At 40.3% G+C, this 17045-nt stretch overlaps 1 protein-coding gene across 13 annotated transcripts in view; it reads right to left on the bottom strand.

The window, feature by feature from the left end:
* Positions 1 to 17045, bottom strand: part of LOC113686605 (hemicentin-2) — an 85187-nt gene that overhangs the window by 7499 nt on the left and 60643 nt on the right. For 10 of the 13 annotated variants that reach the window (XM_089207245.1, XM_089207251.1, XM_089207252.1 and 7 more), the window contains 22 exons: positions 16467 to 16712; positions 15716 to 15961; positions 15371 to 15616; positions 14596 to 14841; positions 14250 to 14495; positions 13361 to 13606; positions 12642 to 12887; positions 11681 to 11929; positions 10906 to 11151; positions 10284 to 10529; positions 9546 to 9791; positions 8855 to 9100; positions 7914 to 8159; positions 7199 to 7444; positions 6252 to 6494; positions 5443 to 5688; positions 4612 to 4857; positions 3618 to 3878; positions 3122 to 3400; positions 2568 to 2843; positions 1570 to 1872; positions 1008 to 1078 (listed from right to left, as the gene is read on the bottom strand). In XM_089207245.1, the coding sequence (XP_089063371.1) occupies positions 1008 to 1078; positions 1570 to 1872; positions 2568 to 2843; positions 3122 to 3400; positions 3618 to 3878; positions 4612 to 4857; positions 5443 to 5688; positions 6252 to 6494; positions 7199 to 7444; positions 7914 to 8159; positions 8855 to 9100; positions 9546 to 9791; positions 10284 to 10529; positions 10906 to 11151; positions 11681 to 11929; positions 12642 to 12887; positions 13361 to 13606; positions 14250 to 14495; positions 14596 to 14841; positions 15371 to 15616; positions 15716 to 15961; positions 16467 to 16712 (5372 nt within the window). The remainder of the gene's footprint in view (positions 1 to 1007; positions 1079 to 1569; positions 1873 to 2567; positions 2844 to 3121; positions 3401 to 3617; positions 3879 to 4611; positions 4858 to 5442; positions 5689 to 6251; positions 6495 to 7198; positions 7445 to 7913; positions 8160 to 8854; positions 9101 to 9545; positions 9792 to 10283; positions 10530 to 10905; positions 11152 to 11680; positions 11930 to 12641; positions 12888 to 13360; positions 13607 to 14249; positions 14496 to 14595; positions 14842 to 15370; positions 15617 to 15715; positions 15962 to 16466; positions 16713 to 17045) is intronic. The other 3 variants (XM_089207256.1, XM_089207257.1, XM_089207258.1) reach the window with 2 other exon arrangements.

Raw genomic sequence — 17045 nt, 5'->3', positions numbered from 1 at the left:
TGACTGACTGACTGACTGATTGACTAACTGACTGACTGATTGACTGACTGACTGATTGACTGATTGACTGACTGATTGACGGACTGATTGACTAACTGACTGACTGATTGACTGACTGACTGATTGACTGACTGATTGACTAACTGACTGACTGATTGACTGACTGACTGACTGATTGACTAGCTGATTGACTGATTGACGGACTGATTGACTAACTGACTGACTGATTGACTGACTGACTGACTGGCTGACTGATTGACTGATTGACTGACTGATTGACTGATTGACGGACTGATTGACTAACTGACTGACTGATTGACTGACTGGCTGACTGATTGACTGACTGATTGACTGATTGACGGACTGATTGACTAACTGACTGACTGACTGATTGACTGACTGGCTGACTGATTGACTGACTGATTGACTGATTGACGGACTGATTGACTAACTGACTGACTGATTGACTAACTGACTGACTGACTGATTGACTGACTAAATGACTGACTGATTGACTAACTGACTGACTGATTGACTGACTGATTGACTGACTGATTGACTGATTGACTTACTGATTGACTGATTGACGGACTGATTGACTAACTGACTGACTGATTGACTAACTGACTGATTGACTGACTAAATGACTGACTGATTGACTAACTGACTGACTGACTGATTGACTGACTGATTGACTGACTAAATGACTGACTGATTGACTAACTGACTGACTGATTGACTAACTGACTGATTGACTAACTGACTGACTGATTGACTGACTGATTGACTGACTGACTGACTGACTGACCGACTGACTGACTGACTGACTGACTGATTGACTAACTGACTGATTGACTAACTGAATGATTGACTGACTGAATGAATGACTGACTGACTGCCTAATAGATGACTGACTGACTGAATGACTGACTAAAAAACATCGAAAACACACCTACAACATGCCATGCAACATTAATAGGAACATCTTGTCGAATTATTATACTTACGTCCCAATAAATGACCAGCTCATTTGCATTTCCAGGTACTCCTCTTAAATTATTTGGGGGATTCTCTGGTGCTATTAATTCAGAATAAATAAATTTCAACAAGTTGTTATAATCAACCCTTAATATGAAAAGCAATACAAAGTAACAAAGGTTCTGAAATTAAAACTGTCTCGTGAAAAAGCACAAATGACGGTTGGGATGCCAAGACAGAACAGGCAGGTTACCTAATTGGTTGTCCCAGCTCTTACCATGGCCGGCTTTAAGATTGGGAATTCTGGAAAACAGTTGGAAATCTGAAATGATCTTTACAAGGGCAGGAGATTTAGCACTAAAGTATTTAAGCTGTGGTGAGATGGTCAAGGCAGTGCATACAGGCCGTTTCTCGAGCGACATAAGCCGTTTCTCATAAGCGACAAAGCTGTCAGCAGCATCGATACTCTGCTTACTATTCCAACGCTTGCATTTCCACTAAATCTTACCGCTCTGCACTTCAGGTAATTAACGACTCCTAATATGACTCCAACGATAGTGAAAACCAACCTTACGTTCATTGAAAACATACCTACGGAGGGTGTTTCACAAGCCCCTTTCGCAGTTGACAGACTGGGGCGGCCTGCTCCAAAGTCGTTGACTGCCCTTACACGGAAACGTAGATTGGTCCAGCCAGGGAGGCTTAATTGAAAAGATGTAACGTTAGGGTCAGCGACATTATGAAGTTTGAAGACGGTTGGGTTGTGATTCGATTCTTGATAAATCAGATATTGAGTGATAGGGGCGTTGTTTGAGGCCACAGGAGTCCATGATAGAATGGGTGCCCTGTCATAGCAATCAGTTATCTGAAGATTTTCCGGAGGAGGTGGAACACCTGTGATGAAAAACAAATAATTATTTGATAAATTAAAAAGTAAAGCGTATCAACTTATAATTATCCAACCATCAACTACCTTCAATCTAAACATCGTGTTTTGGCGGCAGCATCTAACTTTGCTGCACAATCAATCGCCTTTTTTCTCACGGGCTTATAAAAAAAAAAAGGAGAAAGAACGAGATTTCCGATTTGCCGTTGTATTTGGGAAAACTCTGCTATTAAGATGAAGACAGAAAAGACTGGGAAAGAATGGTAACTCAAAAAAAGCAAGAATATCTGAAATAAAAATTATTTTTTGTACTAATCCTGCCATATTTCCCTTGAATATTTACTGACATATACCTTTTTTATACACCTGGCTCCGGTTGTTCGAAGTGTGGATAACGCTATCCACTAAATACATCTATATCCGGTGGACAGCGCAAAACATTTTGCTAACATTTATCCACCCAGCCCCCCCCCCCCTCCCCCCCACTTACAGATTTGTAAGATTTCCCTTACAGTTTGTCAATACGCATTCCTATCCACATGGGCGGGGGGAGAGAGAGAGTCTCTGTGATGGAAAAGTTTCCTGCCCAAGAACGCGACACAAATGACCCTGCTAGGCCTGGATCCGAAACTTTGCAATCTGGGATCCAATCCACCGCGTTTTCTAAACCAATATATACAATAAATCCAATCATGAAAAGTACCTATAATGGAAACAATGGCGGAGACGCTGTCTTCTGATCTCTTGGGTTCTGGTGTGAATGCTACACATGTGTAAATACCAGCCTCGTCAACAGAGATGTTTGAGATCCTCAACACATTTTCTGGCTTTGAGCCAGTAACGACTTCAATGCCGTCTTTTTTCCAAATATATCTCAACTCCAAAGAAGGATCCGCAGTCGCGTTGCATTTTAATTCCACGTTTGTACCCTGACTGACTGTCTGGGTTTGTGGAGGTCTCATAAAGATCTTCGTCCTCTCTGTCACAAAGCACGAAAAAATAAAATAAATACATCTATGAGCCGGTTGATAAACACCTGTTTTAAAAACAAGGATCGTCGCAGCTAGAACACAACATATAAAAATGGTTGTAAAAATAACAGACGGCTGTGCACAAGGTGAGTTCGACATACACACTTCAAGGATGCGTACACTTAGCAGAACGAATTACAACCACAGTGTTAAACTGCGGAAATCAAGAAATCAATGGAGGACAGATCATCACACCCATTAATATAAGTTGCCAGCTTTGCCTTACCAAGCAAAATTCCTCGAGCTGTTACATTTGCTTTCCCCAAGAAGTTTTCAGCCATACAGGTATACTTCCCAGCGTTGCCATTTTCCACTTTGTCTATAATCAAGGTGCCGTTTGCTTGAAGTCTGTAGCTTGCGTTCTGTCCGTAACTAATTGCTACACCATCCTTAAACCACTTCACTGTTGGCTGCGGTTCCCCCGCAGGCTTGCAAGGTAACCGAGCCTGGCTGTCCTTAAACAGGTAAACCGGAGGGACCAGCTCGGGGAAATATGGCTTCTGAACTGAAAGTGTAAAAAGAAATAATTCATTTTTTGGTGTGCGTGACCCGTAAGACCCCGTTCACTTAATTCTTTCCAAAATCATAATGAAAAACACCACGTAAAAGACTGGGCGGGTTGCGTAACGATTTCTATTTACTTAGGCCTGCCAATTTGATGGCAGAGGTCATTAGGAAAATATATATATATATTTTTGAAAACAGTTTATCACACATCTTACCATCCACGGCAATGTTTATCGAGGATTCTGTTCCATTTCCTGCGCGGTTGACGGGCACACAGGAATACCGACCGCTTCTTTGTAGCTGAACTTCATAAATACCACTAATGTTGCTTCCAAGCAACAATTGGTCGCGGTAAAAATTATACACTTCCACAGTTGGACGTGATTCCGCGGTACAGGTGAACTTCACAGAGCTGCCAAATTTGACACGATCGGAGACGTCTGGAGTCACTGTTAGACGGGTATTTTCTGGTTTAACTGGAATAAAGCGAGCACAAGGTTTGAAGGACGCTTGTCACACATCAAACTATAATTTTCTGAAGCATCTCATAATCCCAGAATCTTTAATCCTTGTATTTGTTTGGCTAATCACCCGCTTATAATTGGTCCAGATTTTTACAATACGGACAACCGTTCGGATTTCTTTCAGCGTCATTCAAGGCAAAGCAGAAAATATAAACCAATTGTGTGTCTCTCTCTACTGTTCTACCACAGTGTTAAAGGAAATTTGATAGTGTGCGAGGCCATTGCGTGCAAGGTATTTAGTAGGCAGTCGGTCCGTCTCAGATAAAAACTGTGGCCTTGGTCTCGAGTACAGCCTTCGTTCTTCAGCAGCGGGCGGTACTCAAGACCTCGGCCATACTTTTTCCCATACCGACCGACTTCCCGGTAAATATCTGGAACGTAATGGCCTCGCCCATAATCAAATCATCTTTAACACAGTGGTAGAAAATTAGGGAGAGACATACTCAGGACTGAGGGACGATTGTTCGAGATTTCATAGGAAATATTTTCCCCTGATGAAATAGAGAATATTTTGCGTCTTTAAAAATATATTGATACAACGCTCTTCTACCGTAGAATCAGGGAAAGATCTTAATTTGTCGTCTAAAGATGGCAAATGTAAGTATGCTCGATATAACTGCTAGTTTTGTCGCAACAAAACTAGCAAACAAGTGCACGCGCAAATATAAAAGTCACCAGCTCTTACAGTGTACTTCGAGATTTCCACTAGCTCTGGCAGTCTCGTTAAAAATGTTTTCCGCTGAACACCAGTACTGTCCAGATTGATTCCTGTTGGCTGTAAATGTCAGAGTGTCTCCTGAAGCCACAAAAATCCCATCTTTATACCATGTAAGATCTGGACTTGGGTTCCCCGTGGCACTGCAAAGGAATGACGCGACTTGGCCCTCGATGACAGAGTGCGACTTTGGAGTTACCACACAACTTGGTGGAACTAGAAAAAAAAGGTAGGCCACAAAAAGGAAAAAAGATTCTTATCCTCAATATGACTCTTTCAGATCAGTGTATGACCAGCATATTGTCGAGCTCCAAGCTCTAATACTCTTTTGCTTGGCTGGCAATACAGACGCTACAAGAAAGATTCTCGCTTCGGTTCTAATTCAAGGCTGGGTCAAAAGATATTTGTTCAAATAGCCTAAGCCACGCTTTGAGAATTTTGGAATGTCTCACTTCGGCTATAAGAACTCAATAATAATCGTTTCATTCCTAACAACGTTTCTTTTGGGGAGGCCGCGTCTATTGCGGGAAAACACAACTGACTAAGTCGTGATTGGTTGTGGATTACTCCTAACGCTCAAATGAAATGTTTTTTTCTTTTCCGTAAAACATCATTCCTGAATCAAACGTTAAGGTCACAAGAATTAAGGAAATGATCACCAACTAAAGAAGCTCTTGATTGTTAAACAACTTCTCCTTGTCAGCACCTTGGGAAATGTATAGAGAACAGTATGGAGAATATGCATACAGATGCAAGGGTGTAAAGGGTTATAAAAAAATTCATTCCGCGAAAGATACATACATTGGACATCAAGCGAGGCACTTGTATTGACAGAGACATTCAGTCCATTCTCCACAGAACACCAATATGTTCCAGACTTAGTTCTGTTCGCTGAAAATTTGAATGTCTCTCCAAAAGCCACAGCCATCCCATCTTTAATCCACGTTATATTTGGTGTGGGGTTACCCGTGGCAGTGCAATGGAGAGTGGTTTCATCTCCCTCCTTAACAGTTTGGTCGACTGGTTTTGAGGTAAAACTGGGGGGAACTGCAAAATATATATATACATCGTTTTGTCCCTGCGGTCTTCGACAGTTAAATATAATCTTAACTGAAGCTCTTTTTGTAATCATTTAATCTATTTAGCCTATGAAAAAGTTCCCAGGGACGAAAAAAGAAACGGCGAACGCAAAAGAAGTAAGCAGAGAGTAGACTGGGTCCCATCCTCGTATCAGTTCACGCTCGGCTCACAAGGAACTTGTAGCTCGGATCTTTCTCGCTTGGAATTTTTTTTCGTGCCAACACGTGAAAACGTGAAGCTGTTCGTAAGTGAAGCCCGAAAAAAATTGCGATGAAAAAGCAAAAAAGGTCGTACTGGCTGCGACTCGTCAGGGGTACAAATCGCAGTGACAGTTTGACATGTGAGACAGAGAATTTTTGTGAAATTCACAATTCTTGTACATGCAACAGAAGTGGACGCCAGAAAAGACGGACAAAATCAAGGGTTCAACTTATACATTGATCGCAGCGATAAACCCGTGGTAGCAGCTAGTTTTTGAAGCATCAAATCACTCACCTAGCTAGTGATAACGAAAGTATAGCTACACTTACATTGCACATCAAGATTGACACTTGTGTTCACAGTCTTAAGATCATTCTTAGCCGAGCACCAATATTTCCCAGACTGATTTCTTGACGTTTCAAAGCTCAGTATGTTTCCTGTCGCCACAGTCTTTCCATCTTTTATCCATACAATATCTGGCACAGGATTACCAATGGAATAACAGCTGAACGTGACTGTAGCACCCTCAACAACGGTCTGATCCGTTGGTCTTGTCGTCAGACTTGGTCCATCTGGTTAAGAACAACGAGAAAGAAAATTACACAGCGGTCAAACGTCGGGCATGCGCAGAATGATCAATATTTGCCGAACGACCGCGCAAAATTTCATTGAAATAATATAAAACGAACGGAATCACGCGAAAAGTTACGAAAAACATGAAACTTTTCAACAAATCTGTGGACACAGAGGCAGGAACAAGGATAAAATTTTCCGTACCTGAAGCCTTCATGTAAGGATAATTTATCTAGTTTGAGATATTCTGTTGATTCATCGTATTCATCTGAGCTATGCCAAAAAGTTATTTTATTGTTTTTTACCAACTATACGATACGTGCGCTGCCCTGTTAGTGCTTTCAACGTTAGAGAGGATATTGTATTGTATTTCAGAAACAGGAGAAAGTATGTTATTTCACCGACATCTACGTGATCGATAGTTGTATCTTCGCTCCTTTCTACTTGCTAAATGACGTTAGAAAAACGTGGATGTTATTCTTACAATCACTTCTATCCTCGTTATTCTTTGAATGACCGAAATCTTCATCGAATTTTTTTCACCGTAAATAATTGCTTAAAACTTACAAAATGCATGTAATTCAGTTCAAAATCTTATTTCAAACGCACATTTTTCATCTTTTCCAATAGGAAAAAATATCAAGTTTTTGATAAATGTTCGCCGCACTTCTATGCAATTAACTGTCATATGATTTATACTCACATAACACATCAAGGTTAGCAGTTGCTTTGATTTCCATATCCAAACCATTATCCGCCAAACACATGTAAAGTCCCGAATGATTCCTACTTGCCTCAAACGTTAGACTATCTCCAAAACCCACAGTCTTTTCACCTTTAACCCACTTTATATTCGGTGATGGATTACCATTTGCGGCGCAGTGGAAACGCACACTGTTGCCTTCAGTAACAGTTTTGTCTGTTGGTTTGGTTGTAAATCCTGGGGGAACTGTTGGGAATAATGTTTTTAGTGCGCCTTTCGCTCGCACGCAATATAACTCAGGATATAAATAATAAAGGAATACAAACTCAGTACTATAGGAATACAACGATTTATTCTAGTTGCATCTTTTGGGATAGAGAGTTAGTGCCATGACCAGATTTCTACACGGAACACTTAGCACAAGGAAGCTAGTCAAAATAAACGTGTGAGGCTCGCGCCAAACCCCCAGTCACCTGAACGTCAGTAAAGATACACAATTTCAAATCGTAAAATATTCGCAAAAAAGTGTTGCCGTGACATCCCATTTTCAATTTGTACAGCTGGAATTGTGTACTTTCTTTTCATGAGGATTACTACCGCATTTTTTCCACAGAGGAAATTTGTCATTTCGGTCGCCATTTTGGGAAGGGTTTTATTGACATCGTCGTAAAACAGGAGGGAGCATTAGGTTTAACACTCTATAAAGTGTACTCACATTGCACATCAAGATTTGCACTGGCAGTTGCATTAGGACTCAGTCCATTCCCTGCTAAACACCAATATTCCCCGGATTGATTCCTGTTCGTTTCAAAGCTCAGTGTGTCTCCTTGAGCAACAGCTACCCCATCCCTCACCCATGTAATCTTCGGGATTGGGTTTCCTGTAGCATTACAATAGAACGTTGCCCTGGTACCCTCAGTGATAGTCTTGTTGATAGGCTTTGTGGTAACAGTTGGTGGAACTATGAGAAGAAACACGTAAAAATACAGAACAATGATTAAGCTTTTTAACTTATCACTTCTCCCCATGGGTTTACCAATTTACAATAATCGACTTAACATGAATACTAGGCAATTTAGCGATTCCAATCGCTCTGACGAAGGGCTAACGCTCGAAGCGTCAGCCTTTACTTACGGTGGCTAATTTACGTTTCAACTCAGTTGTTAACACCAAATTACCCATTATACTCTCCCACTGATGCTGCACCACAGTTTCTTTAGAAACTTACCCCCTTTGCTTATATGAATACTGTTGCCTAAAATTATCATGCCATATCCACTAACATAGCCTCTGATATCCTTAGAAAAAGCAGTCTTCAACTAAGTTGAGATGGCTTTGGCCCTATTTAGTCGACAAGGTTCTTTCCCAGACTAACTTCTACAAAATGATACATTTTGCGAAAGAGATTTATGTGAAAATTAGTCAGGATGTAAGAAAGTTCATTGATGATTATCGCTGTTTTCATGGTAAAAAGAAAAAATTACTTAAAACCGACATACATAATTCTGAAATGCAGTCCGAAACTGCATTTGAAGCGCGTTTTCTTTTCTGCAAAGTAAAAGTATCAGTGAAAGAAATTCCTCCAACTATACGGTAGCTTCAATGGCCGTCAATCCTACTTTCATTCAGATAATTGCAATATCTTTAGATACTCACACAACACATCAAGATTAGCACTTGTTTTGACTTCCTCGTCCAAACCATTCTCAGCCACACACAAATACGTTCCTGAGTGATTCCTACTTGCCTCAAACGTCAGTGTACCTCCCAACGCCAAAGTCGTTTCACCTTTGACCCACTTTATTTCAGGTGCAGGGTTACCGTTTGCAGTGCAGTGAAAAGTGACTTTGTTGCCTTCAGTAACAGTTTGGTCAGCTGGCTTGCGGGTAAATTCTGGCGGAACTAAAAGAAATGAAAAAGTTAGTGTGATTTTCGTTTGACTGTTGTAAAACTAAAGGCCAGGGATAAATATGACGGCAAATCAAAAGTAAGAGAGAAACCGCAGGAAGCCACGAAAAAGCCAGAGTTATCAAATGCAGCCGAGCTCAAGCAGAGAAAAACTCACGTGATCAAGACGCGACTAGTTATATTTTTACTTGTGATTAGTTAGATTAGATTAGATCTGATTCGGTGAAATTTTACACGAAAATTGAATCTTATCAATGGTCAATACCTCACGTTGCCATACACTTTTTGTAGGCATTTTTTAATTATGCACTTTCTTATCATGTGGATGGTTTTGTTTTTTCGTATTTACTCCTTCGGTAGCCCTTCAGGGTAAGCTACTACTGGTATATTCATGAAAAAAGTGGATAACAGTCTGTGCCAATGTATAAACGCCACTTACACTGCACATCAAGATTTGCACTAGCACTGGCATTCGGACTCATCCCATTCTCTACTAAACACCAATATTCTCCAGATTGATCCCTGTTTGTTTCAAAGCTCATTGTTTCTCCTTGAGCAACAGTCTCCCCATTCCTTATCCATGTAATCTCCGGAAGTGGATTTCCTGTAGCATTACAAAAGAACTTGACCATGGTACCCTCAGTGACAGTCTTGCTGACAGGCTCTGTGTCAATAACTGGTGAAACTTTAAAATAAAATAGAAAAGATTGCATCATTATTATTATCCTTTCTTTCCAGTTGTGCAGCAATGTACTGTGCTCAACTCCGGAAGCGTATTTCCGCCTTTGGGTCTGTCAATGTGTTACTTGAAAAAGCTGTTTGATGGCCATGTAAGACTCAGTTTTCAAGAAACGTGTTCTGGCTTAGTCCCCATTTGATCCGAAAACTCCTCCACGACTTACTGTCAATGGTATGTTATGCTTCGCCAAGGCAATGTAAGTGAAATGTGGCTGACCCTTATATAAATAAAGCAGTTCGAAAAATAAGAAAAACCATACTTGCTTCCAATCTTTCATAATTCATAAATTATCATAACTTTCCATTTTTTTCCTATTTCAAAAGTTTGCCCTAAAACTTGCCATAATTGTCAAGCACTAAGACTCTGTATCAGCCCTACACCTCTCTCTTATAACCACATACAGTCTAGTCAGATTCAACTTGATTTTCCAAAACTTACACTGAACATCGAGCAAAGCACTGGCGTTGATAGTCAAACCAAGTTCGTTTCTCGCCATACACCAGTACTTTCCAGATCGATTCTTGCTTGACTCAAAGCTTAATTTGTCCCCCTGACCCACAACCTTCCCATCTTTCATCCATATCACCTTTGGAGGTGGGTTTCCAGTGGCACTACAATGAAATTCTGCCGTTTCACCTTCCCTGACAGTTTGGTCGCTTGGTGTAGTAGTGAGGCTCAGAGGATCTGAAGGGAATCATTACACGAGACATGGAAAAACCAATCGAAAGCATTTTAGCATGTTCTACTCCTATAAGTGAAAAGCTCCTGTGTACATCACAAAAGCTGTTATACGTTTGCGTATATGCGAAAGGCCAAAATGGTGATCGATCGAAATGGTCATAGAAAAATACGAAGTCAACAAAAATTGAAAAAAAGGAAAAGCTTAAGACTTCGCGGAACAAAACATCCTCAATTACAAGTTTTCTTTAAATTCACAGGTAGCATGTGAATCAACTGAGGTGATGAGAGAGCGTTTTCAGTTGTCCTCCTCCACCATTTTCCTTCCGCACGAAATCATTAATTTTCACTGTGAAAGCAAGTTTTAGCTTCTCATACTTACAGTGAACATTAAGATAAGCACTTGCACTGGCAGATTTATCTATGCCATTGTCAGCCGAACACAAGTATTTTCCAGATTGATTCCTGCTCGTTTCGAAGCTTAGCGTTTCTCCTGATCCCACAGTCTTCCCATTTTTCATCCATGTTATCTCTGGGGCTGGGTTCCCGGTGGCCTTGCAATGGAACGTTGCTGTATCACCTTCGAAGATGGTCTTGTTCGTTGGTGCTTCGACTACACTTGGTGAAACTGCAACCGGACAAATAAGTTGTTATAAACTTGTGGATATCATAAACCATGTAAGAACAATCATCATGATTCCAAGCAACACAGCTCAACATCAAGAAGACCTGATTATCTAAGTAACTTCTGTTTGACTACACTTAGTCTTAAAGTACCACGGCACGGAGACCTCAATAGCACTTTCTTGCAAAACCTTTCATGCCAAGTTAGGAAGTCTTAAAAGGTATCTTGCAGTCTTTTTAAAGGGATATGGAAGATATGTATCATTTACTAAAGGATAAACCTGCCTCAATATTTTTTCTAGTTTGCTATATCCGGAATAATATGTCGAAGTACCATGGTACAGATATTGCTCTGCTAAGATAGACCGGTGAAATTCTACTAGAGATCTCCGGCATCTCGTTAAATTATCGTCGTAACGCGTTTCTTTCATGTGCAATATTATATGGGCGATATATCGGAAGAGCAAAGCACTTAACTCCAAGGCTACAGTATGCGTTACATTTTCACAGTATTGCGTAATTTCTCAACTTACATTGCACATCAAGTTTGGCGCTGGTATCGATATTAAAACCCAATACATTATCAACTGAACACACGTATTCTCCTGATTGGTTCCTGTCAACTGATGTAAGCCGCAAGGTTTCTCCCAAGCCCACAGTCTTCCCATCCTTTATCCATGTAATTTCTGGAGCTGGGTTCCCGGTAGCGCTACATTTGAATGTTGCTTCATCGCCTTCTTCGATAGTCTGATCTCCAGGAACTGATGTGAAACTCAGCGCATCTGTAAGATATAAGAAATGAAAAAATCATTACAAATAAAAAAGTGAGAGAGTTTAAACGTGTTTATTTCTGTCGATCTCCAGATCACAACCCTTAGAAATGTTTCAAGTGCTGATAAAGCAGAAGCCAATTTAGACTGTGGACAGTCCTCCTCGAAACAAAACTATCGAGAATGAAACCAAAATTTATCCAATTCAACAGCTTGTTCCAGGCTCCCGATCGATGGAGACGAGCAAAACCTTGAGAAGAGAAACTATACGAGGAAGTTACCCTCGGCAGCTGTTAAAGGAAAAAGCAAATCCTTCCTTACCAAACTTCCGCTATTTCTTACCCTATGAAGCTGCTTTGTATGTTTAATTGATTTTTTATACAATTTTTTTTAACACTTTTTTTTTTTAAACTAAACTAGTGCTAAGCTTCTTTAGGTAAAACCGTGGCCCTCAAATATTTTTCTCACCTTTCCCAAAAAAATTTTCAATTTTTTTTTACAATTATGCCTGTTCCTGTTCGTATGTCCGACCAAGCCTTTATGGTCATTAGCTTCTGTATAGCCGCTAACTATGGCTTATAAATACAGGCGTTTATTGTTAGCTTGTAAAACTCCCTGAACAAGTCTACGACAGTTTGACGAAATGCGTCGGGGAATGAAGAAGGTTTACAACTACTGTTCGCAGAGTGCTGCTCACTAGTTTAGTTTCAAAAAAATTACTTACATTGAACATCGAGATGGGCACTGGCATTGACAACTACACGTAATCCATTCTCTGCTGAACACCAGTACTCTCCAGATTGATTCCTGTTCGCTTCAAAGCTCAGAGTTTCCCCTTCAGTCAGAGTCTCCCCATCTTTCGACCAAGTTATCTTTGGAGATGGGTTTCCAGAGGCATTACAGAAAAATGATGTTTTGGTTCCTTCGATAACTGTCTGGTCAGCTGGTGTTGAGATCAAACTTGGTGCAACTAAATGAGAAATAGAGAAGGAACGAAATACGCATCACATCTTCCCAAAATAATTTCAATGCTAACAATATCCTGGCTTTAAAATTTAGGATTCAGGTCTCTGGGGGCTCCTCTCTCTAGCTTTTGGATTAGGTGTTTTGCCGTGTGGCACTCAAATCGAAAATCTTTAATATTTGATTGATGAAAATCGTAAAGTAATGGTTGGGATGAAAAGTTAACGAGACAAAAAGGATCAAAAGAACTCAAACATAGAATGAGTCTCCTATTTCCTTACTTAATTCCACGCATTTACAAAGACCCCAGTTAAGACAAGTTGTCTTTATATCCAAGACAATATCAAATACCAATTACAGATTCTTGTCGCCGTTTGGCGTCACATTTCATCGCAATTCTTAGCATAAAGCGTAGTTTGCTTCACTGACTTGTTTGCTCTTTTGGGCAAATTTCCAAAAGGAAGTGTCACGTAAACTTACATTGTACATCAAGAGAGGCACTAGCAGTGATATTCACACCCAGTCCATTATCTGCTGAACATCGATATTCCCCAGACTGATTTTGTTTAGCAGTAAAACTCAGTTCATCTCCTTGAGCCACAGTTTTCCCATCTTTCATCCATGTTATCGTAGGAGGTGGGTTCCCAATAGCTGAGCAATGGAATCTTGCTTCATTATCTTCTTGCACAGTAAGATCGCTTGGTGTTGTTGTAAAACTTGGTGGAACTGCAAATTATATATAAAAAAAGATTCGGCGGAGTCTGTCTGAATTGATAACAGGGGTTAAGGTTCTTGAGAAACTGTGGTGCTGCGTCGGTGGGAGAGTTTAACAGGGTAATTTAATGTTATCAGCTGAGTTGAAAACGTAAATTGGCCATCGTAAAGACTTTAAAGGCTGTCGTTTCGAGCGTTAGCCCTTTGTCAAAGCTTCTTCGTCCATCGCTCTGACGAAGGGCTAACGCTCGAAACGTCAGCTTTTAAAGTATTTACGGTGGCCAATTTACGTTTTCAACTCAGTTGATAACACTAAACTACTCTTTCTGGATTGACTATATAAAGGTGATGGAGATTCTAGAAATGACGTTGGAGTCTTGTTACATTCTTTTAATTTTTTTATATTTAAGTTACTGCTGAATGGTTTCGCCTGTGGGCCAAGTGATCGACCTCAATAAAGCTTATCCAGGTTTCCGCAGCACGAAGCTTAACAGTCTCTTTACCAGATGAAATGTCGGTCAAGTAAGCTTTGCTCGTTAGCACTGTTCGACTCCGTTGATTTTCGACAGAATTATTGTTTGTTTGCTTCACTGTGATTTGTTTACTTTATTTCACTGACCCCGGCAACAGTAGCGCTGCATCAAGCTATACTTACACTGAACATCAAGATGGGCACTGGCATTGACAGTCACACTTAGTCCATTCTCTGCTGAACACCAGTACTCTTCAGATTGATTCCTGTTCGCTTCAAAGCTCAGAGTTTCTCCTTCACCCAGAGTCTTACCATCTTTTGACCAAGTTATCTTTGGAGATGGGTTCCCAGAGGCATTGCAGTGGAATGTTGCCTGGTTTCCCTCGATAACTGTCTGATCATCTGGTGTTGTGATTAAACTTGGTTCAACTAAAAATAAAAAAGGGGAATTTTTAGCACGAAGCATGGTTTGCAACACTGACATGTTTAATCTTTATCCAAAATTGACAAACGTGTTACGTCAACTTACATTGTACATCAAGTGAGGCACTAGCAGTGATATTCACACCCAGTCCATTATCTGCTGAACATTGATATTCTCCAGACTGATTTCGTTTAGCAGTAAACCTCACTTCATCTCCTTGAGCCACAATCTTCCCATCTTTCATCCATGTTATCGTAGGAGTTGGGTTCCCAGTGGCAGCACAAAGAAATATTGCTTCACTATCTTCTCGAACAGTCAGATTGCTTGGTGTTGATGTAAAACTTGGTAGGACTGCAAATTTCATAAAATATATTCGAAGACGTTCGGCCATCTGATTTAACATTGTCATGACGATGAGGATTCAAGAAACGAGGTGAGTGTAGCGAAACATTTTTTTGAGTTTTAAAATATAGGGCAGTGCAGAGTGATTTCGCCCATGGGCAAAGTGATTGAACCCACTAAAGCTTATCTAGAAATCCACAGCATGAAGCGTTTAGCCTCCCCCCTCGGATGAAATACTAGTCAACTGTATGGTACCCTTACATAATATGATTGCACACATTAATTTAGGAGTTACATGTTGTCACATGTATTTCGTTGCGATTATTGTTTCTTGGGTCACTAGAACTGACCAATCCGATTATCAAACACAAGGGATGAGGACCCTCTACACGACTTATCACCTTTGCTTGCTTCGGTCGTAAGCACTGTTCGACTCCGTAGATTACCGACATAATTATTATTCGGTTACCTCACTGGGATTTGTTTTCTTTGTTTCAATGAACCCGGCAATAGTAGCGCAGCACCACATTATACTTACACTGAACATCAAGATGGGCACTGGCATTGACAGTCACACTTAATCCATTTTCTGCTGAACACCAGTACTCTCCAGATTGATTCCTGTTCGCTTCAAAGCTCAGAGTTTCCCCTTCAGTCAGAGTCTTACCATCTTTTGACCAAGTTATCTTTGGAGATGGGTTCCCAGAGGCATTGCAGTGGAATGTTGCCTTGGTTCCCTCGATAACTGTCTTATCATCTGGTGTTGTGATTAAACTTGGTTCAACTAAATAAAAAAAAGGAAATTTTTAGCATGAAGCATGGTTTGCATCACTGAAGTGTCTAATCTTTGTCCAAAATTGACAAACGTGTTACGTAAACTTACATTGTACATCAAGTGAGGCACTTGCAATGATATTTACACCCAGTCCATTATCTGCTGAACATCCATATTCCCCAGACTGATTTCGTTTGGCAGAAAACCTCAGCTCATCTCCTTGACCCACAATCTTCCCATCTTTCATCCATGTTATCGTAGGAGTTGGGTTCCCAGTGGCAGTGCAAAGAAATATTGCTTCACTATCTTCTTGAACAGTCAGATTGCTTGGTGTTGATGTAAAACTTGGTAGGACTGCAAATTTCATAAAATATATTTGAAGGAGCTCGGCCATCTGGTTTAACATTGTCAAGACGATGAGGATTCGTGGAACGAGGTTAATATCGCGTTACTTTTTTTTTAATTATTAAAATATACAGCAGTACAGAATGATTTCGCCTAATGGCACACCATGAAGCGTTTAGCCTCCCCCCCTTCCCCCCCTCCCCCGACGAAGTACTAGAGAACTTTAAGGGACCCTGACGTAATTTCACGGTATACATTAATTTAGGAGTTACTTATTTCAAAAGTTTTTCGTTGCCATTGCTGTTTCCGGAGTCAATGGAACTGTCCAATCTGATTATCGAAAATAAGGGATGAGTACCTCCTTTATTCCCCGTCACCTTTGCTTACTTTGTTCGTAAGCTCTGACTAAAACAAATGATTTTCGATGAATTATTATTTGTTTTTCTTCGTTGTTATTTGTTTCTTATTTTTCAGTGATCTCGGCAACAGTAGTGTCTCACCACGCTATACTTACATTGAACATCAAGATGAGCACTGGCATTGACAGTCACGCTTAATCCATTCTCTGCTGAACACCAGTACTCTCCAGATTGATTCCTGTTCGCTTCAAAGCTTAGAGTTTCTCCCTCAGTCAGAATCTTACCATCTTTTGACCACGTTATCTTCGGAGATGGGTTCCCAGAGGCATTGCAGTAGAATGTTACCTTGGTTCCCTCGATAACTGTCTGATTATCTGCTGTTGTGATTAAACTTGGTTCAACTGAATAAGAAAAGAGATAACAAAATGGGCAGTTATACCGTCAAGCAGTACTTTCAATTCCAATTACTAACTTTATGATTTAGCATTCAAGCCTTCAAAGGCTCATCTCTCTTTCTTTCGTGTTCTTTCCTATGCTGTGTGGATCTCAAATAGAAAAACTCCAAGTAGAAATTAAATAAAAGCAAATGAGAAATGAAAATCATAAAGGGATCGTTGACATGAAGTATAAACGTAGCAGAAAAAGATTAAAAAGGAAATCAAAAGTAGAATAATTCGCGTATTTTCTTTACTTAATCCCAAGCATTTCCAAAAATGCCGATTACGAGAAATTGC

Source organism: Pocillopora damicornis, chromosome 5, assembly GCF_964200805.1.
Source record: "Pocillopora damicornis chromosome 5, jaPocDami1.2, whole genome shotgun sequence".
Taxonomy (NCBI): Eukaryota; Metazoa; Cnidaria; class Anthozoa; order Scleractinia; family Pocilloporidae; genus Pocillopora; species Pocillopora damicornis.
The sequence above is the reverse complement of the archived record's forward strand: the minus strand, read 5'-3'. Positions and strand labels throughout refer to the sequence as shown.